This window comes from Nyctibius grandis, chromosome 11, assembly GCF_013368605.1.
Source record: "Nyctibius grandis isolate bNycGra1 chromosome 11, bNycGra1.pri, whole genome shotgun sequence".
NCBI classification, from domain to species: domain Eukaryota; kingdom Metazoa; phylum Chordata; class Aves; order Nyctibiiformes; family Nyctibiidae; genus Nyctibius; species Nyctibius grandis.
Window position 1 is genome coordinate 2,361,747 of NC_090668.1, and position 21,228 is coordinate 2,382,974.

Sequence of the window (21,228 nt, forward strand, 5' to 3'; positions counted from 1 at the left end):
GACCTCCCTCCAGGTCCCAGCCCTGAGACCCCCAAACCAGAGCCCCCTCAGACCTCAAAGTCAGAGCCCCCAGACCCTGAAACCACAATCCCCCCTGCCAGACCCCAAAGCCAGAACTCCCCCAAACTCAGAGCCAAAATCCCAGACATCCTCAGTCCCATCCCAAAAGCCAAATACTGGAACCCAAAGCACTGCCCCCCTCCAAAAGCCAGAGCCCCCCAAATCCCAGACCCCCACAAGACTCAGATTCCCCCCAAACCAAGATGTGCCCAATCCCAGACTCCCCTAAAACGCAGACCACAAAGTGCCAGGAACCCCCAAAACCCCCAGCCTCCTGCCTCTAACTCCTACAAAGCCCAGACCTAAAAAAATCCCACACCCCCCCAAACACCATCCCAGTTAAATCCCTAACTCCCCCAAAACCCAAAGCCCCTCAACCCCATTCCCAGCAGCAACCCCCCAGCTTTGGGGTCACCCTTTGCAAACCCTAAGCAGCCATGTCCCCAATTTGCTGGGGTGGGTGCCCTGGGGGGGGGGGGGAGCCCCCAGCTCTGCACCACCCCATAAAACCATGCCTGGATCAGCCCTTCTGACCCCAGCTCCGAGGTGATTCATCAAAACCCTAATACAGCATTTCATCATCATAAATTAATATATTAATCATCACATTAATAGGAACCACCCCAGGGCAGTACAAAGGATTCAATTTGCTCCCCTTCACCCCCTCCCCGTTATCCACTTTCCCCTGGGGTCACGGCTTGGGATTGAGCCCCAGTGCCAAACTTGCCTCCTGCCAGAACTTGGGGCTTTTCTGTAAGGAATAAAACCACCCCAAAAACCTCCCCCGCTGGAGGCGGGGGCAGCGCCTGCCTTCGCTCGGGGAAGCCACACGAATAATTCAAGATGCTCCATCTTCCCGGCATAGCATTAGCTCCAGATCCAGCCTCCCAACGTAATATGCAGGAGGCTGAGCTCCACGCGCTGGCTGCCGGCATCCCGCTCCCCGTGCCAGGGTCACGTCTGACCCTCCGGGGTGGCACGTCCCAGGGGCGAGGGGAGCAACAGGCTCCTGCCCTCCTTTAGGCTCAAAAGAGTCTGGGGGGGCTTCAGACCCCACACTTGGAGCTGCCCCTGAAAATGAGGTTTATTGAAAAGGGGAGGTGACAGCTCATGTACAGGACCTCGGGACACTCGTGGAGTCCCCAAAAATGAGGTTAGCACCCACCTTGTCCCAGCAGCACCCTCCTGTAGGGACAACGGGGATGCGCCGTGGCCCGATAACGGGGATCACACCATCTCGTGGACCCCTTAACAGCTCCCCGACAGTGCGAGGTTTGAGCGTCGAGCTGGGAGGCTGCAGAGCTGCTCTGGGGGCAAAGTGATCAAGAGACAAGAATAATTGACAAGACGAGAACGTGGTTTACTTCTGTGTGATCTCTGAGAGGGAATAAGCTGCCGGAGGCTCTCTGAATCCTACCGGTAATTTTAATTTCCAGGCGTGATCGCGCAGGCTTGGGCAAGGCTCTGAGTTAGTCCTGGTCCCCAGGACTCATCTGCTGGCTCGGAGGGACTTTTTTTTTGTGGAGTGGGTGAAGGAGCGAGGAAATAAGTGCCATAAAGGGAACTCAGGTGCAACTTTAACCTCGTCGCTACGTAATTAAAAGAAGGAAGAAAACGCTTTCTGTAATTGCAAAGCTCATTAGAAGCGCAGGTGCAATTCTGCGGCTTTTCAAGCCAACTTACGGACCAATTATAGCTTGTTTGGCATCATTAAAAAGAAAGGAAGCAGAGTATATTATTATCTTGCATTCTGTATCTTTTACAATTTGAAAATTGTAACTTCCTTCTTAGCTCCTGGCAGGGAAAAAGGAGGAAAAAAAAAAAAAGACAAAAACTCCAACGTAACATCTCAGTTATTGGCACCTCTAAAAAACAAGCACTTGATAAAGCTGAATTATTTGTATTTCTTTCCCATCCCTATCAGCAGAAAAACCTAACGGACTCAGTTAAATCCTTGCCTCATAACACACCTTTTTTGGGAATTCATCACAAAATATTCCCAACCCGCTCCCACGGCGCTCCTCCAACCATCCATGAGGGAATATATCCATTAGCACGGACGTAACTGTTAAAAAAAAAAGACCACGTGCAGTTCTTCCAAGGCTAAATCCAGCCCACGACCTCTCCTGTGCACACAGAAAAGTTTCTGGAATTAATGTCACTTAGACTAGCCTAACCTCTTAGTACCAACTTAATATCATAGAATCATAGAATGTCAAGGTTGGAAGGGACCTCTGGAGATCATCGAGTCCAACCCCCTGCCAGAGCAGGACCGATCTAGGGCAGGTCACACAGGAACGCATCCAGATGGGGCTTGAAAGCCTCCAGAGAAGGAGACTCCACCACCTCTCTGGGGAGCCTGTTCCAGTGCTCTGTAACCCTCACAGTAAAGAAGTTCTTCCTCATGTTGAGGTTGAACTCCCTGTGCTCCAGCTTGCATCCATTGCCCCTTGTCCTATCGCAGGGCACAAGTGACAAGAGGTTGCCCCTTTCCTCTTGACCCCCAGCCCTCATCTATTTATACCCATTAATCAGATCCCCTCTCAGTCTTCTCTTCTCCACACTCAAAAGCCCCAGGTCGCTCAACCTTTCCTCCTAAGGCAGGTGTTCCAGTCCCTTCATCATCCTCGTAGCCCTCCGTTGGACTCTCTCCAGTAGATCTCTGTCCCTCTTGAACTGGGGAGCCCAGAACTGAATGCAACACTCCAGGTGAGGTCTCACCAGGGTAGAGTAGAGGGGGAGGAGGACCTCCCTCGATCTGCTGGACACGCTCTTCTTAATGCACCCCAGGATCCCATTGGCCTTCTTGGCCCCAAGGGCACATCGCTGTCCCATGGATAACTTGTTGTCCACCAGGACTCCAAGGTCCTTCTCCACGGAGCTGCTCTCTAGCAGACCACCTCCTAACCTGGACTGATGCATTTTATTCCTCCTACCCACGTGCAGGACTCTGCACTTATTCTTGTTGAACCTCATTAGGTTCCTCTTTGCCCAGCTCTCCAGTCTGTCCAACTCATGCTGAATGGCCACACAGCCTTCAGGTGTGTCAGCCAAACCTTCCAGCTTCGTATCATCAGGAAACTTGCTGAGAATCACAGAATCACAGGATCAATGAGGTTGGAAGAGCCCTCTGGGATCATTGAGTCCAACCATGGCCCTGATACCACCATGTCAACTAGACCACGGCACTAAGTGCCATGTCCAGTCTTTTCTTAAACCCCTCCAGAGATGGTGACTCCACCACCTCCCTGTGCAGCCCCTTCCAATGTCTAATGACCCTTTCCGAGAAGACATTCTGTCCCTTCATCAAGGTTGTTGATGAAGATGTTGAACAGGACTGGACCCAGCACTGATACCTGGGGGACTCCACTAGTTCCAGGTCTCCAGCTGGACTTGGCACCACTGATTACCACTCTTTGGGCTCTATTGTGGAGCCAGTTCTTACTCCATCTCACTGTCTGTTCTTCTACCTCACACCTCCTGAGCTTGCTCACGAGGATGTCATGGGAAACTGCGTCAAACGCCTTGCTAAGGTCAAGGTAGACGACATCCACTGGTCTCCCTGCATCTACCCAATCAGCTAATATTTAGTGCTCATTAGCACCCACCGATGCTCAGATTCAACAGGAATTAACCTCTACCGGACGTTCAGCGCTCGCTTAACGCCGAGGCGCGAATATTAACGAATACGCGGCCAGCACTGACCACCTTTACGTTAATAATTGAATTAGAGACATTAAAACATCTTCGCCCGAGTACAGCTGTTAGTTGAGACAATTCTGCTGAGAGCCTGATTTGCATATGCTATGCTGTGATTATGAATATTTAAATACTCGCATCGAGTTGAATTGGAGGCTCATTTACATACTTTGGCATACTGGTTAATATAACGCATATGGGGAAAAGGGTGCACGGTGCATTTTTAATTCTTCTTGAGGAGGAATTGATTTTATGAGTGCTGAAAAGCTTTTTCCTTCAGGAAAAGAGCTTGTTTGGAAGGGGAGGGGGATTTTAATTAATCATTTGACAGGAATAGCTCGCAAAACTAAAACGCTGACTGCAAGAATGTGCCTTTTGTTCCAGAGTTTGTCGCTGAGATCTTTTGGTAGGTGGATAAATTAATATCGCAGCTTTCTTGTCTGTGCCTCTTGGCCGCTCTAATCACACGCAGCAACAGGTCAGAGGAGGGTTTGCACCTGACCCTGCGGTTTCTGATTTGCTACGGAACGGTTTCCAGCCCCACAAGGAACATATATGCCACCAACCAGGTTATTCCAGCTGTTCCAAGAACTTAAACGGCTGAAAGCGCAGGGAAAAAAGCGAGCCAGGACTTTATTTTGGCTCCTGTGTTGCAAAAGCGACTCCCGTTGCTCACAAACTTCTCTGAACCTGAGCTTAAAGCCGGGCTTTTTAAAGACTGCAGAGGGGTTTAAGGCAGGTTTGTTGCTGCTATGAGACATCTGGGCTTTGCCTCAATTTTCTCCTTAAAGTTGGAAACAGGCTCCAAAATTTCCATGGGATTTTTCAGGCTACTTTAGAGCATTGGGTGAAATCTGGTGCTGGCAAAGCCAAGGACAGAACCCCCTCGATTTTGGTGGTGGAAGGAAGGAGAGCGTTTTCCCTAGGTGGAAGGTATCACCGAGTAATTAATAACTACTTACTCATTATTTTTACGTAATTCATTATAGCCCTACACCCGTAGCGTGCTCCCTGCCTCGAAGTACCTCTCGATTCTGATTACTCACACGAGCAAAGTTTCATAAACACATATCTGCTGCCAACGACATCGGCTGCATTTTTACTCCTCCTTTATTTTCGCCACGGCTTGATTTTTTTTTGCTCCTTTAAGTAGCAAACAACGGTATTATCCCAGCCAGCTCTGCTGCTAATCAGGGTTAAATAACCCCGCGTTGCGTAAAGAAGGACTTTCAGCGTGGGCCCTTCGCTCACCCAAAAAACGCAGACTCGGCCGTTTTACGCTTTTATCTGGTTTTGCGTGTTATCGGCGCAGCGCCGGGCCCTTCGCAGACCGTCCCCCTTTTCAGAAGCGCCCGGCGTGGGAAGCAAAGTCCGCTGGCCCGCAGCCAGGCATCCAGAAACCGCCTCGACTTTTCCTGGTTTCCATTTCAGGGGCACGGCACGGCACAAGACGACTCATGAGCTGATTTTTTCAGAGCTTTTGATGTTTACTGGAGGGGTTTTTTTCAGCTCTTGGAGTCGCAAGAGGCCCTTAAAGGAGGGAATCGGTGATAAAAATACATATAAAAACAATCCCAAGGGATTTGAAGGCAGGTGCCTCCTGAAGAACTCCACTCCACTGAATGGAAACGCTTTCTCCTTGCCTTTCCCACCTTGCAGAGTGTTTCCCCTGTGCCTTTGCAAGGAAGTTTTCTGTGTAATGAGAACAGGAGAGTGGAAAAAGGCACGTTTGTTAGAATAAACCGAGGTCTGAAGCCAGGAGCTGCTGAAGAGGCTTAACCCTGAGCAGTTCCAGCGAGCTCTGGCGCTTTGAGGGGTTGGGTTTGTGAAGATATGTGGGCTCAGTCCCTCAGAAATCCCCTTCCCCTTCCTGGAGGTGCTCTCCCCTTCGCTTACTTAGCTACAGCCCACCTCACCCCACGTTTCTGTGGGCAGATTTCAACTCATCTTCTCTCCCACTTTCAAGGGTAAATATTTTTTTTTCTTTTTTATGGTTCCTGTACAGTTGCAAGGTGAAGGAACATTTTCTAGGCATGAATTATTGATGAAGCCCTCCCAGGCACACCAGCCAAACGTGCATATTCATCAGGCAGCCGGTACATTATTCATGAGAAGTTCACTTAAATAGGGACGAGAACAATGATAGCCTTGATTGAGGCGCTTGAAAATGAGCTTGAAAAAGAGAGTTGTGCCCTCAAACTTTGGCCAAAACACAGCCAGAAAGTTTATCAAAATCACAAAAAAAAAGTGGGGGAATTTGACACTTGAAGGGGTTTATTGTGGTTCTTTTCGTTGCCATCCGTACACTTTATTTTTTCCAAACAAGACTTTACGTGTAGAACTACAAGATTGCATCATACCTTCCCCACACACAGCACCAGATCTCCGACTGCACCTTCTGCTGGCGGATCGATCTCTCAGCAAGTAACACCTGCAACAGATTTTTATAACAGCATTTAGGCCCCATAACTCATCCCAAATTCACTAAAGATGATCACAAGAAGCCTAACTCACCTCCTTTAACCCCATGATGTTTTCAAGACAGAGCTTTGTTGAACAGGGCTGGAATTAAGTGTGGGGAACCACCCGCTCTTGTGAAGGCAGCCCTAAATAAGAGGCAAAGGAGTGCTTGAATCAAAGAGGTGTTTTATCATAGAATCACAGACTGGTTTGGGTTGAAAGGGAACTTAAAGCCCATCTCGTTCTAACCCCCCTACCATGGGCAGGGACACCTTCCACCAGACCAGGTTGCTCCAAGCCCCATCCAACTTGGCCTTGAACACTGCCAGGGAGGGGGCAGCCACAGCTTCTCTGGGCAACCTGGGCCAGGGTCTCACCACCCTCACAGCAGAGAATTTCTTCCCAACATCTCATCTCAATCTCCCCTCTTTCAGGTTAAAACCTCGTCCCATCACTCCATGCCCTTGTCAAAAGCCCCTCTCCAGCTTTCCTGTAGCCCCTTCAGGCACTGGAAGGTGCTAGAAGGTCTCCCCAGAGCCTTCTCTTCTCCAGGTTGAACAGCCCCATCTCTCTCAGCCTGTCTCCAGAGCAGAGGGGCTCCAGCCCTCTGAGCATCTTCGTGGCCTCCTCTGGACTCGCTCCAACAGCTCCGTGTCCTTCTTCTGTTGGGGGCCCCAGAGCTGGACGCAGCACTGCAGGGGGGGTCTCCCGAGAGCGGAGCAGAGGGGCAGAATCCCCTCCCTCGCCCTGCTGGCCACGCTGCTGGGGATACAGCCCAGGATGCCGTTGGCTTTCTGGGCTGCAAAGTACTACTTGCCTCAGCAAATTTATTGCCATAAATCTACTGACGTCTCTCCTGTGCTGTTGCTGGATGAAAGCGAACAGGGGGGCAGAACAAGCCTGAGAAACACACACACCTGACGGCATCTTCAGCTTCTTGGTGGTGTTTTGGCTACACTTACGGTGAGAAGGGGTGACCATGGTCACTTCGGAAAGGAACCTGTTCTTTACATGCCCCATATGCATTGGGGGAGACCTCGCTGAAGCCAATAGGTGCCATGGCAGGATGTTGCCCCCCAAAAGAAGGGTCTCTAGGGCCTCCCTGCCGCAGGGAGGCAGAAAATAGGGTCCTGTGGATGGCCCCGGGAAGGATTTGGGGCTTGTAACAACAACCACAAGGACATGGTTTAGAATAACTAACATAACCTGGAGCTCAGGCTGCAGTCACCAACTGTTAGCACAGTCACGGTGCTAACGAGCAGCTCTGCCTGCTGATGCTTCACACAGTCCTTAAGGCTTAATTAAGCTTAACAATATTTGGAGGTTACCAACCATTTCCATTGATCTTTAATGCATGAACTCAGAGGCAGCTTCCTGCACTGGATGCGATTCAGGAAGAAGCAGGGAGAGAGCTGGGGGCTCCCTCGTCCACCAGTTTCCCCAGCGGCCTGGCAGGACAAGCAGCTGGGCTGGGTCCTGCGAGGGGGCTGGGGCACCCCCCACTGCTCCTGGGCCATGCTGGGGGACCTTCATCTCACCTATAGGCCTGGAAGGGCACTCCCTTCCCACTGGACCCTGCTTATGGTCCCCCCTCAATGCTGGGGCCTGTGTGAAGATGCCCCCTCCACCCTAAGCCCTGCCCAGGGCCCCCTCTCAGGTCTAGCCATGACTCTAGGCTCTGCCTGGGACCCTCATTCCTCTCCCCAGCCCTACTCAGAGACCCCCCCAACCCTGGGGCCTGCCTGGGGACCCCACTAGGTCCTATCCAGGGACCCCCTCCTAGGCCCTGCTTAATGCCCCCCTCACCCCTAGGCCCTACTTGGGGCCTCCTCACTACTCCAGCCCCTATCCAGCCCCCCCGCTAGGCCCTGCTTAATGCCTCCCTCACCCCTTGGGCCTACCTGGGGCCTCCCCACTACTCCAGACCCTACCCAGGTCCCCCCCTAGGCCCTGCTTAATGCCTCCCTCACCCCTTGAGCCTACCTGGGGCCTCCCCACTACTCCAGACCCTATCCAGGACCCCCCCTAGGCCCTGCTTAGGGATCGCCCTTCACCCCTAGGCCCTGTCTGCTCCCCGCTCCTGCTTGGGGACACTCCCTCCAACTCTAGGCCCCCCCAGGCGCTGCTTAGGGACCCCTCTTCACCCCTGGGTCTTACCTAGAGCCCCCCACTTCTCAGCTCTAGGGCCTACCTGCCCCCCACCCTGCCTCAGGCCTTGGGGACCCCTCCGACCCACTAGGACACGACACGACACGACACGACACGACACGACACGACACGACACGACACGACACGACACGACACGACACGACACGACACGACACGACACGACACGACACGACACCCTAGCCCAGACCCCACTCGTGACCTCCCCCCCCCTCCTCGACCTCCCGCGGCCCCTTTAAGAGCGCGCGGCCCCGCCCCCGCGCGCGATGACGCCGCCTGCGCGCAGCTCGCGCTTCCTGCCCCGCCCCGCTCCCGGCCCCGCCCCCCCCCCGCGGCCGCGGTGACACCGAGGAGGAAGCGCGCGGCGCGGGCACAGCGGGAGAAGTCGCCGCCGCCGCCGGAGCCAGCGCCGCCATGAACGGCAAAGGCAAGGACCGGGCCGCGCCCTCCCCCACCCCCTTTTACCGGCAGCGCCCCCACACCCCAACTCCGGGCCGCGCCGTCCCCGGGACGCGGCGCCTTTAAGGGCGGCGCCGCAGCGCGTGACCGCGCGAGCGGGCCGGGGCCGCGCGGGCGGCGGGCGGCCAATGGGAGCGGGGCGGGGGGGCGGTTCCTCCGGGTCGCCATGGAGCCGCGCGCCTCGGCGCGGCCTTAACCCTGTGAGTGCCGAGCTCCGGGGGGGGGGGGGGACACCCCCGTCCTGTGACGTAGGGGGACCCACGCGTGACGTAAGGGGTGTTCATTGCATGCGGTAGAGCGAGCTGAGGCGGGGGAGACCCCGCTGCTGACGTAGGGGATCCCCCGGTGACGTAAGGGGGACCCCGGTAGGTGTCTGGGGGAGCTGGAGTGCGAGAGACCCTCCCACGCGTGACGCAAGGGGGAGGACCCCATTAGATGGGGGGTGCTGAGGTGGGGGAGACCCCCCTGCTGACGTAGGGGATCCCCCAGGTGACGTAAGAGGGACCCCTGTAGGTGTCGGGGGGAGCTGGAGTGCGAGAGACCCCCCACGTGTGACGCAAAGGGGGGATCCTATTAGATGGGGGGGGGGTACTGAGGTGGGGGAGACCCCTCTGATGACGTAGGGGATCCCTGGCTGACGTCAGAAGGGACCCGCCCTTTTATGGCAGGGTGTGGGGGACCCCGTGGGTGATGTAATAAGGGGGAGACCTCCCCCCCCGCAGTGATGTAATGGGGGGCTCGTAGGGGGTGGGGGAGAACCCCTGCACCGCAGGGGGGACCCTTGGGTGGCAGCTGTGGGGGCAGCTGGGGGTGACACCCGGGACCCCCTGGGTGACATGGTGGGGGGGCCCACAGGGGGGTGTTGGTGTGGGTGAGACCCCTTTGTTCCAGGGGAGGGGACCCCATCTGGGGGAGCTGGATCAGGGGGACCCCCGAGGGGCCAACATGGGGGGGAGCTGAAGGGGTTGGGACCCCCTGAAAGGCCGAGGCTGGGGTGGGGGGGGGAGCAGGGTAGGGGGCACCCATGGGGGGGGGGCTGGTGTGGCCTCGGCGGTGTAACGGGGGGGGGGCTGGGGGGACCCCAGCACCATGTCCTGATCCCAGAGGAAGGGGCCCGATTCAGAGCTCGTTAAAGCCCCTCGGCTTCGTCAGAGCGGAGGCGATTTCTGCCCAGGGTCAGGGGGACGTGGGGGGCGAACCCTCACCCCAACGCCACCTCGTCTTTGCCCCCCAAAAAACCACGAAAGGCCCCGGGGCGGGGCGGGGGGGCAGTTATCAGAGCTGGTTTGGTTTCGGTTTCGGTTTACGAATTAGCGAGTCTGAGCACTGGCTGCCAGAATAATTTGATTTATTATGATTATTTTTTTTTCTTTGCCTTCTCGCTGCTCCTGCTGCCCCCAAAGGATGTTTTAACTCTCGGTTTTGCTTTTGCCGTGGACTGAAATGTCGAAATCTGGGCAGGGGCAGCCGGGTGTCTGCGCTCAGGGGTGACGATCACCTTGGGAATATCACAACTTAATTACGTACGGATGCTTCTAGAGCTGATAATCCCTTCTGATCATTAAGAAATGGGGCTTTCGACAAAAAAACCACAACTTGTCAGCATCTCGTCCGGCTTCGTTCCTGTCTCGGCCTCAATTCTCCTCTTCTCTTGCAGGACAATACCCCACGCAGCCGTCCTACCCCGTCCAGTCTCCTGCCAACGCCGCCGTGTACCCCCAGACTCTGCCCCTTCCGCAGCCGCCGCCCTACACGGACGCACCCCCTGCTTATTCCGAGGTACGTGAGATGCTTCTCTGAAAGCTCCGTTTTCTCCTGGACCCCCTCTGAAAGAAAAAAAAAAAGATAATTTCTGAAAAAGTTTATAGCTGCGGGGTTTGTTTTATTTTTCCTGGAGGAACTTGTTTGCTGGGCAGCAGCTGATCCCCAGGTTCTTCTGAGATCTGAATCATCTGCTCAAAGTGCAAACGTTGTTCGAAGCTGCCCCTTGAGTTAAGGTGACACATTCAGCTCACCTGGAGCTGTAAAACACGTCTGTGACGGCTTGTGTCAGCACTAGTGTGGCCAGCAGGACCAGGGCAGGGATCGTCCCCCTGGACTCGGCACTGGTGAGGCCGCACCTCGAATCCTGGGTGCAGTTTTGGGCCCCTCACGACAAGAGAGACCTTGAGGTGCTGGAGCGAGTCCAGAGAAGGGCAACGAAGGTGGTGAAGGGTCTGGAGCACAAGGAGAAGGGTCTGGAGAGCTTGTGAGGAGCGGCTGAGGGACATGGGGGTGTTTAGCCTGGAGAAAAGGAGGCTGAGGGGAGACCTTCTCGCTCTCTACAACTGCCCGAAAGGAGGGTGTAGCGAGGTGGGGGTCGGTCTCTTCTCCCAAGGAACAAGATGGGATGAGAGGAAACAGCCTCAAGTTGCCCCAGGGGAGGTTTAGATTGGAAATCAGGGACAATTTCTTCCCCAAAGGGTTGCCAGGCATTGGAACAGGCTGCCCAGGGCAGTGGTGGAGTCCCCATCCCTGGGGGGATTTAAAAGCCGTGTAGATGTGGTGCTGAGGGCCATGGGTTAGTGGTGGCCTTGGCAGTGCTGGGTTAACGGTTGGACTCGATGACCTTAAAGGTCCTTCCCAACCAAAACCATTCCGTGATTCGATGATTCTATGAGTGGGGGAAAACCATCTCCAACAGTGGGGCAAAATGTCCTTGTACCGTACTCCAAAGCAAACGCTCAGGGAAGGTGAGCAGGAGGGTGAAAGTCTACGTCGGGGCGAGTGCCTTGGCAGCGAGGCTGAGTAATCAACTGGGTGTGGGGAATAACGAGGCCCTAAACTTGCTTACACGGCTTTTTGTTTTTCCCCCAGCTTTACCGTCCCAGCTTCGTGCCGCTGGGAGCTGCCACCGTACCTACGATGTCTGCCGCGTATCCGGGTGCTTCCGTCTTCCTGCCCGTGGCCCAGTCTGTGGCTGTGGGTCCCATCGGCTCCTCGGTCCCCATGGCCTATTACCCCGTAGGACCGGTTTATCCTCCGGGCTCCACGGTCCTTGTTGAAGGTGGTTTTGATGCTGGAGCAAGGTTTGGGGCTGGTGGAACCGCCAACATCCCTGTAAGTATAAATGTAGCCTCAAAACCCTGCGTGCTTCAGTGTTAGAGGTTTGGAGATGGTAGCGGGGGAGAAGATCATAGAATCGCAGAACAATTGGGTTGGAAGGGACCTTAAAGCCCGTCTCGTTCCAACCCCCCTGCCACAGGTAGGGACACCTTCCACCAGACCAGGTTGCTCCAAGCCCCATCCAACCTGGCCTTGAACACTGCCAGGGAGGGGGCAGCCACAGCTTCTCTGGGCAACCTGGGCCAGGGTCTCACCACCCTCACAGCAAACAATTTCTTCCTGATATCTCATCCCAATCTCCCCTCTTTCAGTTTAAAACCGTTCCCCCTCATCCCATCACTCCATGCCCTTGTCAAAAGCCCCTCTCCAGCTTTCCTGTAGCCCCTTCAGGTGCTGGAAGGTGCTGGAAGGTCTCCCTGGAGCCTTCTCTTCTCCAGGCTGAACAGCCCCAACTCTCTCAGCCTGTCTCCAGAGCAGAGGGGCTCCAGCTCTTAAGATGTCCTTTGTTTTCTGGGAGAACCATATTTCTTACCTGATCCATCATTTGGGAGAAGAGTAGGCTCCAACTTTCATGCTGAAGGTTTGCTGTCCCAGGCCAACCTGTGGCTCTGGAGCTGTGTAAGCTCGTAGATGGTTCTGGCTCATGGCAAAACCATTGCGTGGCCAGTGCTAGCCCCGATTCGGCCTGAGGGCCGTGGCATAATGCACTTCAGGAGGAGGCAAGCAAGTAGGGCTGCTTAGTGACCCAACTTTCCCTGGCCCCAAACGCAGACTTGGCCTCTTCCCATGCTACGGTGAAGCTGTGGGAGATTCCTGCTCCCCCGGACTTTCCACCCATGGCTCAGGGCCATGTGAAGGTCTTGTCCCACGGCTCACAGGCTCCTCTGTGTGGGCAAAGAGCCAGGGTCAGTCATATGGGTGGTGGGCTCTGAAAAGAGAGGGCAGGGCACGGACGAGGAACCGAGCGTTTCACACCAGCTCCTGGACTCTTGCTTGGTCTTTGCTTGGTGACAAGTGACAGGGACATCGACTGTAAGTTCACAGGCGACACCAAGTTGGGTGGGAGTGTTGATGTGCTGGAGGGCAGGAAGGGTCTGCAGAGGGGTATGGACAGGCTGGATCGATGGGCCGAGGCCATTGTATGAGGTTCAACAAGGCCAAGTGTTGGGTCCTGCACTTTGGGCACAACAACCCCCCACACCGCTACAGGCTGGGGGAAGAGTGGCTGGAAAGCTGCCCGGGGGAAAAGGACCTGAGGGTGTTGGTCAATGGGTGGCTGGATATGAGCCAGCAGTGTGCCCAGGTGGCCAAGAAGGCCACCAGCATCCTGGCTTGTATCAGCACTAGTGTGGCCAGCAGGACTAGGGCAGGGATCGTCCCCCGGTACTTGGCACTGCTGAGGCTGCACCTCGAATCCTGGGTGCAGTTTTGGGCCCCTCACGACAAGAGAGACCTTGAAGTGCTGGAGCGAGTCCAGAGAAGGGCAACGAAGGTGGTGGATGGTCTGTAGAACAAGACTTAGGAGGAGTGTCTGAGGGATCTGGAATAGGACAAGAGGAAACGGCCTCAAGTTGCCCCAGGGGAGGTTTAGATTGGAGATCAGGGACAATTTCTTCCCCAAAGGGTTGTCAAGCGCTGGAACAGGCTGCCCAGAGCAGTGGTGGAGTCCCCATCCCTGGGGGGATTTAAAAGCCGTGTAGATGTGGTGCTGAGGGCCATGGGTTAGTGGTGGCCTTGGCAGTGCTGGGTTAAGGGTTGGACTCATTGATCTCAAAGGTCCTTCCCACCCAAAACGATTCTGTGATTCTATGACTGGGAGGTTCCTGGGGTCCCTGCAGTCCACGGTGGCTTCATGCCACCTCCAATCATGACCCTTCCCTCACCTAATCCTCCCACCTCTCCTTTCTCTTTGTCTTCCAGCCCCCCCCTCCTGGCTGTCCCCCCAACGCCGCCCAGCTGGCCGTAATGCAGGGAGCCAACGTCTTGGTGACGCAACGGAAGGGAAACTTCTTCCTGGGCGGCTCAGACGGCGGCTACACTATCTGGTGAAGGAAGGAAGGGGAATTGGGGTGGGGAGAGGGGACGGGGGGGGCTACATTTGTGTAAGGAAAGACATCACATACTGTCAGCACTTCTCACCACGTAACTGCTTTAGTCCGTATTAACCTGAAATTGCTGATTTTAGACACGCAGCGGTGAGGTGTCTTCCCGGTTCGGTGCCCGACCCTTGCGGGCGCTTTCAAAGCGAAACGAGAAACCCCGTTAATGATAGCGGTGCCTCTGGGCAGCCGGGGAAGGGGGATTAATTGATGAAATGAGCGTGTGCTCGGCAGCCCTGCCTCTTCCTTTCATTTCATCGGAGTAATTAGCGCAGCGCGGAGCTTTCATTAACCGGCTACGCTGGCTTTGGGGAGGGCGAGGGGAGCGGATCCCGTTTCACCTTCCCTCCACGCTCGTAACCGCTCGGCTGGACCCAGAGCCACGACCTGTTTCCCTTCTGTGGAAGCAAAGGTGCTGGATAGCAAAGCGAAGCCAACTTCACTTCCCCGTAGCGGGGAGGGCACCTGGGTGCTTCTTCCTTCCTGACCTCGCTGAGAATGCATCCCTCAAAGCGCCCCGCGCTCACATTCCCCCGGCGTTTTCCTCCAGGGAAGGTATGCAGCTGGCGTGTATCATGGGATTATTATTATTATTTTTTTTTTAATACACTCCAAGTAATCTTGGATTTCTTTGCACATTCGAGCTGATCCAAGCCATGCTTCGGTGCCAGCAACACGCCGCGACTCATGTTTGAACATTTCATCCGATGCTAACTAGGCTTTTAGAACGACGCTTACTAAACAAACTGCTTTTTTTTTCTCATTTTTGTTGGTTTTAAACTCAACCTGGTGTCTTGACACCAAAACTCCTTAAGGCTGTTGTTCAGAGAGGCCGGTTACCATCTGTCCAAGGGCGCGGAGCAACTGTCAATCAACACACAAATTAGCTCGGTTAATGGGTTGTTTTCTAAATGCCTACTTTAAAAATGACTTGGGTATCATGAAGTCTTATTAGGATTACGAAGAATATTTCAGGGATCCTCAATGTTTTTTGTTTTATGAAGAAAAAATTATCAGATTCAAATATATTTTATCTTTGAGGTTTCAGTTTAATCGAAATCCGTGTCTTGTATATGTTGTGTTTAACCATCCGACTGACTGTTAGGGAGGTTCAGCATTACGTCTCTCTCTGTATACACTGTGGTGCACTTAACTTGTGGATTTTTTTATACTAAAAAAAAAAAAAAAAAGTAGAATAAAGACTATTTTGAAAATTTGAATAAAGTAACAAATTTGCATTAGACCTCTAATAAAATCCCTTGGCTCCTGCCCGTCGCAAGCCTGAGGGTTTCGTCACTTATTTCCCCTTTGTGAACTTCCTCCTTTGCAAGGTTTTTGAATTTGTTTTCATTGGGTTTGATTTAAAGGAGGAACTTTCCCCAGGGCTCAGTTCTGGGGCCGGTGCTGTTCAATATCTTTAGAGATGATCCAGACGTAGGGATCGAGGGCACCCTCAGTGAATGTGCAGCTGACCCCAAGCTGGGTGGGAGTGTGGATCTGCTGGAGGGCAGGAAGGGTCTGCAGAGGGGTCTGGACAGGTTGGGTCGATGGGCCGAGACCAACGGCGTGAGGTTCAACAAGAACAAGGGCCGGGTCTGACACTTGGGCCACACCAACCCCCCGCAGCGCTACAGGCTGGGGGAAGAGTGGTTAGAAAGAGCCCTGGGGGTGCTGATCGCCAGCGGCTGAACGTGAGCCAGCAGCGTGCCCAGGTGGCCAAGGTGGCCAATGGCTTCCTGGCCTCTCTTAGGAATAGGGTGGCCAGCCGGTCTGGGGAAGGGATCGTCCCTCTGTACTCGGCACTGGTGAGGCCGCACCTTGAATCCTGTGTCCAGTTCTGGGCCCTGCACTTCAAGAGAGATGTTGAGGTGTTGGAGCGAGTGCAGAGGAGGGCGACCAAGGTGGGGAAGGGTCTGGAGGGTCTGACCTGCGAGGAACAGCTGAGGGAGCTGGGGGTGTTTAGCCTGGAGAAGAGGAGGCTCAGAGGTGACCTTAGTGCAGTCTACAACTACCTGAAGGGAGGGTGTAGCGGGGTGGGAGTCGGCCTCTTCTCCCAGGCAACCAGCGCCAGGACAAGAGGACACAGCCTCAAGCTTGGCCAGGGGAGGGTCAGGTTGGACATGAGGAAGCATTTCTTCTCAGCAAGGGTCATTAGCCATTGGAAGGGGCTGCCCAGGGAGGTGGTGGAGTCACCATCTCTGGAGGGGTTTAAGACAAGACTGGACATGGCCCTTAGTGCCCTGGTCTAGTTGACAGGGTGGTGTCAGGGCAATGGTTGGACCCGATGGTCCCAGAGGGCTCTTCCAACCTCAGTGATTCTGGGATTCTGTGAACTGGGCGCAGAGGAGGGATGGCTGGAGCTGCTCCTGTCCTTGCACGTAGCAAAAGCAAAGAGGAAAGCTAGTGCCTGCGCCTGCGTGAGCTTACGCGTCGGTGCTAAAGCCGGTTCTGCGCTCGAAGGAAACCTGCTCCGCTGCTGATCTCCCCGAGCCTGCTGAGATCAGGCGCTTCTCGGGGCTGGGACGAGCTCCCACGGGCTCCTCGGCTACAATGGGGCTTTTCTGTGACTCGTGTAAGCTTATTTTACATCTTCGCCTCCAAATTAGCCATGCTAATTACCCCGCCCCTAAATCATCAGCAGAATAACTGAATTGTTTTGGGAGATAAGGAAAAAAAAAGAAAAACAACAGCGATTCTTCAAGCGTTTGTCACTGGGTTGTATTAGAAAGGGAGGAGCTGGGGTGGGTGCGGGCAGCCGGAGCGTGGCCGTACCCTCTCTCCTCCGCGGAGCTGAAATACTCCCTGCCCTTGGTCTACTCCGAGCAGCGATGGGCGAAGCTCTGACGCACACCTATTTATTTTTCTTTCCATGGTTGGCTTAATAAATTAAGGAAAAAAAAAAAAAAACAACAAAAAAAAGCAGCTTATAGATCCCAACTCCAGGGAATTTGGGCAACTTTGGGACCCGAGTGCATCAGAGAGGGGTTGCGCTGGGACCCGGCGCCTTAGATAAAATATTCTTCTTTCTCTTTGGCTGGAGCGTCTTCCATCTGCACAGACACGTCGGTCTCCGCTGCCGGCTGCTCGTAGGTGAGGTAGCTGCCTTTGTTTCTGTACAGGTAGATGATGATCACCACCAGGACCGTCAGCAGGGTGAGGAACACCAGGGTGATGACGACTAAGCGGGGAGAAGGCAGAGAGAAGAGCAGGGTTTAGCACCGAGTGGTTGGTACCGAGCTGCTCCTCGGTAAACGGGGTGGATCCGGCAAGGAGAACCCCTACCTGCGATGACCGCGGTGTTGGCATCCTCATGGAGAGGTGGGGTGTGAGCCTTCTTCAGGGTGGGGGTTGTCAGCTCTTCTGCATCAAACCGGGAGAGAGAGGAGAAGGTGAGCAAGGCTGGTCCTAACCCGGCTCTGAGCCAGGCTTAGCTGGACGGGGCACACGGTGTCCTTAGGCAAGGTCTCACCAAGCACAAACAGCCTGGGGTGCTCACCTGCGGTCAGAGGGGGCTGATCTCCTTCCATCGCATCGGCTCCGTCCAGGCGAAGGTCTGGGGTCCTTCAGAGCTACCAAAAAAAAGGAATAAAAGTGATAAATTCCCACGCGACACCCCAAGGAGGGATTTTATTGGGGCTGATGGAGAGGAGCGGGCTGGGGCACGCCGAGCTCATGGGATGGCAGCGAAGGCAGGGAAAAAACCAGCCACCGACTGCACTTGGCTCAAACTTGGAGAGCTTCAAATTGCCCATAAATCCTCACAAATCCTCCCGCGGGTCCCGAGGTTGATGCCGCAGCTGTAAGGTTTTGGCTGCAAAAAGCAGCGGGGTCGGCAGCGGCTGAACGACCGGCTGCGGCTCTGCCCGAGGGGGATGGATCACCTTTGTAACCCCCCCCAAAAAAAATACATCCTCCACGAGTGACTCAGCGGCTCTGCGGTGCCGTGCCACTAGATGTCAGGAGAAAATCCAATTTATTTTTTTTTTTTTAAAAAAAAAAGAGGAAATTTAACCGCGGGAGCGTGGACGCAGGCCAGGAGCCAGGAGTACGGCCGCGCCGTGCCGTCAGGAAGCGTCTCACGAGGCCGAGGTGACGCTCACCTTGCCGGTGACCTCCCGGGTTTTGGGAAGCGGGATGGATTCCTCGGGCTCCGGCGCTGCCCTGCGTGTCCCACCGAGCCCTCGTGACGCGAAGTGCTGGCGGGTGTTTGCACAACAGCCCTTACACCAGCAGCTTTTGCTTTCGAGCGTTCCCGGAGCGAAGCTTCAGGCTTACGGAGTCGCAGGGATTTGGGAAAACAATTCCCCCCCCCACAACCGCTTCCCAGCAGCGCTCATGGAGGGTTGTGGGACGCAGCTCCCACTGCCCAGGGTCTGGGACCCCGAGACTCCGGCAGCTCCCTCTGAGCACAACAACTTCCCCCTGCTCTCAAGCTCAGGCTGGCGCGAGCCACCAACTCATTAAAACCAGTTTTGCTTTAAACTCAGCTTTGCTTTAAACCTGGTTTTGCTTTAAACCCAGCTTTACATTAAATCCAGCTTTGCTTTAAACCTGGTTTTGCTTTAAACCCGGTTTTGCTTTAAACCCAGGTTTGCATTAAATCCAGCTTTGCTTTAAACCTGTTTTTTCTTTAAACCCAGCTTTGCATTAAACCTGGTTTTGCTTTAAACCCAGCTGTACATTAAATCCAGCTTTGCTTTAAACCCAGCTTTGCTTTAAACCCGCTTTTGCTTTAAACACAGCTTTACATTAAATCCAGCTTTGCTTTAAACCCACTTTTACTTTAAACCCAGCTTTATGTTAAACCCACTTTTGCTTTAAACCCAGCTTTACGTTAAACCCAGCTTTGCTTTGAAGCTCATCAGGCACCTCCAGCAGCGACGTGCGGGCGTCGCGGAGCAACAGGCACTTTCCAAAGCCAACCACAATGTTCCCACGGAGCGGCAGCCGCTGCTTGGGTGGCTCCGGAGCAAAAAACGGGTCACATTTCCCCAAAAACTTAAGGCTGGGATTAAGGGCAATGAGGAAAAGGTGGTGTTTGATGGAAAGGGAGCTGGTGCAAGCCGGGTGCCTCGGGAGCGGGGCTGCTTGGGAAGCATTCGGCATCTCCAGTGGGAAACACAAACCCGTTTCGATCCCACAGCGCCTGGAAACTGGAATCCTGGGACCCGCCAAAGGTTTAAACTGAGTTTTAGCTGGGGGAAAGACTCGCTTCAGCATCCAAACCTCAGTGGTCATGAAAGCGACGCTCCCCACGTCGCACCCCCGGGGAGGGATGCTCCGCATGGACACCCCCTCGCCACTCCGGCTTTGGGATCGTGGGACAGAACTTGCCAAACCCAACCGGGAAGGAGCCACGTGCTCCCTGGCACGGGAAACCGTGGGGTGTTTTGCAGCGCTGGGGTTACCTCGCTGGGTCGGGATCCAGCCTCCGAGCGTCCACAGCGGCTGTGCCGGGGGGCTGATAGAGTGGGGGGGGGTGACTCACTGCCCCGGCACGCCGGAGCCGTACGGATCGCCGGGTGTTTTTTTTTTAAGCAATGCAGGGGTTGTAAAAAAAAAAAAACCAACCAACCCCATAATCTTCCTCATTCTTGCTCTGGGGCCAAGTTGCTCAAGAGCCGTTCCCACAGCGAAACCCTCCCCGCCCCGCAGCTTTGCTCCCGGAAAGCTCCGCCGAGCGCAGCGTGCCGGTGGGGATGCTCCGCGGTGCCTTTGTAGCCCCCCCGTTCCCATTCCCGTTCCCATTCCTGTTCCCATTCCTGTTCCTGTTCCCATTCCCATTCCCGTTCCTGTTCCCATTCCCTTTCCAGCTCCCATTCCCATTCCCGTTCCCGTTCCTGTTCCCATTCCCATTCCCATTCCCGTTCCCGTTCCCATTCCTGTTCATTCCTGTTCCCATTCCCGTTCCCGTTCCCATTCCCATTCCCATTCCTGTTCCCGTTCCCATTCTCGTTCCCGTTCCCGTTCCCATTCCTGTTCCCATTCCCATTCCCGTTCCTGTTCCCATTCCCTTTCCAGCTCCCATTCCCATTCCCGTTCCCGTTCCCATTCCTGTTCCCATTCCCATTCCCATTCCCGTTCCCGTTCCCGTTCCCATTCCTGTTCATTCCTGTTCCCGTTCCCATTCCCATTCCCGTTCCCGTTCCCATTCCCATTCCTGTTCCCGGTCCCATTCCCGTTCCTGTTCCCATTCCTGTTCATTCCTGTTTCCGTTCCCATTCCCATTCCCATTCCCGTTCCCGTTCCCATTCCCAGCGGATGGAGGACGGGATGAGCAAACCATCCCCGCAGCCTGCCCCCCCCCCATTTCTCCTCCATCACCCCCGATGGGTCCCTCCAGGAGCAGCGCTTTGCTCTCCCTTGCTCCCCGCTCGGGTTTCCCGGAGCAGGATCCGGCCTTTTCCCTTCCCACTCGCTTGAAACCCAACTGGAAAACACTCAGCCGAGAGACGACGTTTCGGCTTCTCCCCAAGACCAGCCACGCTCCGGCGTCCCTCCTGGCATCACTCTGTTGCCTCCCGGTGCAAATCCACGCTCCCGACGCAGCCAAACCCCTCCGAACGGTGAATTTTTGGGGTGGGGGTCACCCCAAGAACCATGTGTCCCCCTTCCCAACCCCGGCTCTTACCTGTGCCCGCTGTGCCGGGGCGAGCGGCTGCCGGCACCATGTGCGGCTCTGAGAGTCTCGCCCAGGCGAAGGCGTTGCCCTTTTCCTGCCTCACCTTTCCAGTCTGGCTGCAACCATGATAAAAAAAAAAAAACCCGAAATACCTCCTCCGTTAACCCCTTGCGAGCCAGCCCATCACCCGGCATCGGGGCGGCCACGCAAGCTCTCGCACCGGGACGGCGATCGGTAACGGGGTTTTTTTGCTTTGATACGGGGGAATTTTGCAGCACAGCGGGGTAAAATTGGGGTCTTTTGGGTGTTTTTTTTGGGGGGGGGTATGGCAACATGTTTTCCAGGAGCCGGCGAAACCGGCTCGATGCCTTTTTCCTGACTCCCAGCAGCGTTGGGTGAGAACAGGGTGATAAATCCTACCCACACCCGGCTTCAGCTGCCGTAAACCCACAAGCGAGGACCCCCCCGGTGCTCGTGGTGGCCCCCCCATCCCAGTGATGGGCTTTTGTAGGATGGAGATCCTACACCGGCATCGTCGCCCTCCTCTCGCCACCTTCT

At 55.0% G+C, this 21,228-nt stretch overlaps 2 protein-coding genes across 2 annotated transcripts; one reads left to right on the plus strand and one right to left on the minus strand.

Annotated features, from left to right (window-relative positions):
• The first annotated feature begins 8,711 nt into the window (after positions 1 to 8,711).
• On the plus strand, positions 8,712 to 14,053 carry DAZAP2 (DAZ associated protein 2). The gene is made up of 4 exons (XM_068410373.1): positions 8,712 to 8,812; positions 10,502 to 10,623; positions 11,701 to 11,943; positions 13,870 to 14,053. The coding sequence occupies exons 1-4, from the start codon at positions 8,800 to 8,802 to the stop codon at positions 13,996 to 13,998; spliced, it is 507 nt and encodes a 168-aa protein (XP_068266474.1). The 5' UTR covers positions 8,712 to 8,799; the 3' UTR covers positions 13,999 to 14,053.
• Positions 14,054 to 17,053: 3,000 nt separating this feature from the next.
• On the minus strand, positions 17,054 to 17,598 carry SMAGP (small cell adhesion glycoprotein). Its single transcript, XM_068410374.1, has 3 exons — positions 17,545 to 17,598; positions 17,331 to 17,408; positions 17,054 to 17,226 (listed from the first exon to the last, which is right to left on the minus strand). The coding sequence occupies exons 1-3, from the start codon at positions 17,573 to 17,575 to the stop codon at positions 17,054 to 17,056; spliced, it is 282 nt and encodes a 93-aa protein (XP_068266475.1). The 5' UTR covers positions 17,576 to 17,598.
• Positions 17,599 to 21,228: the final 3,630 nt, after the last annotated feature.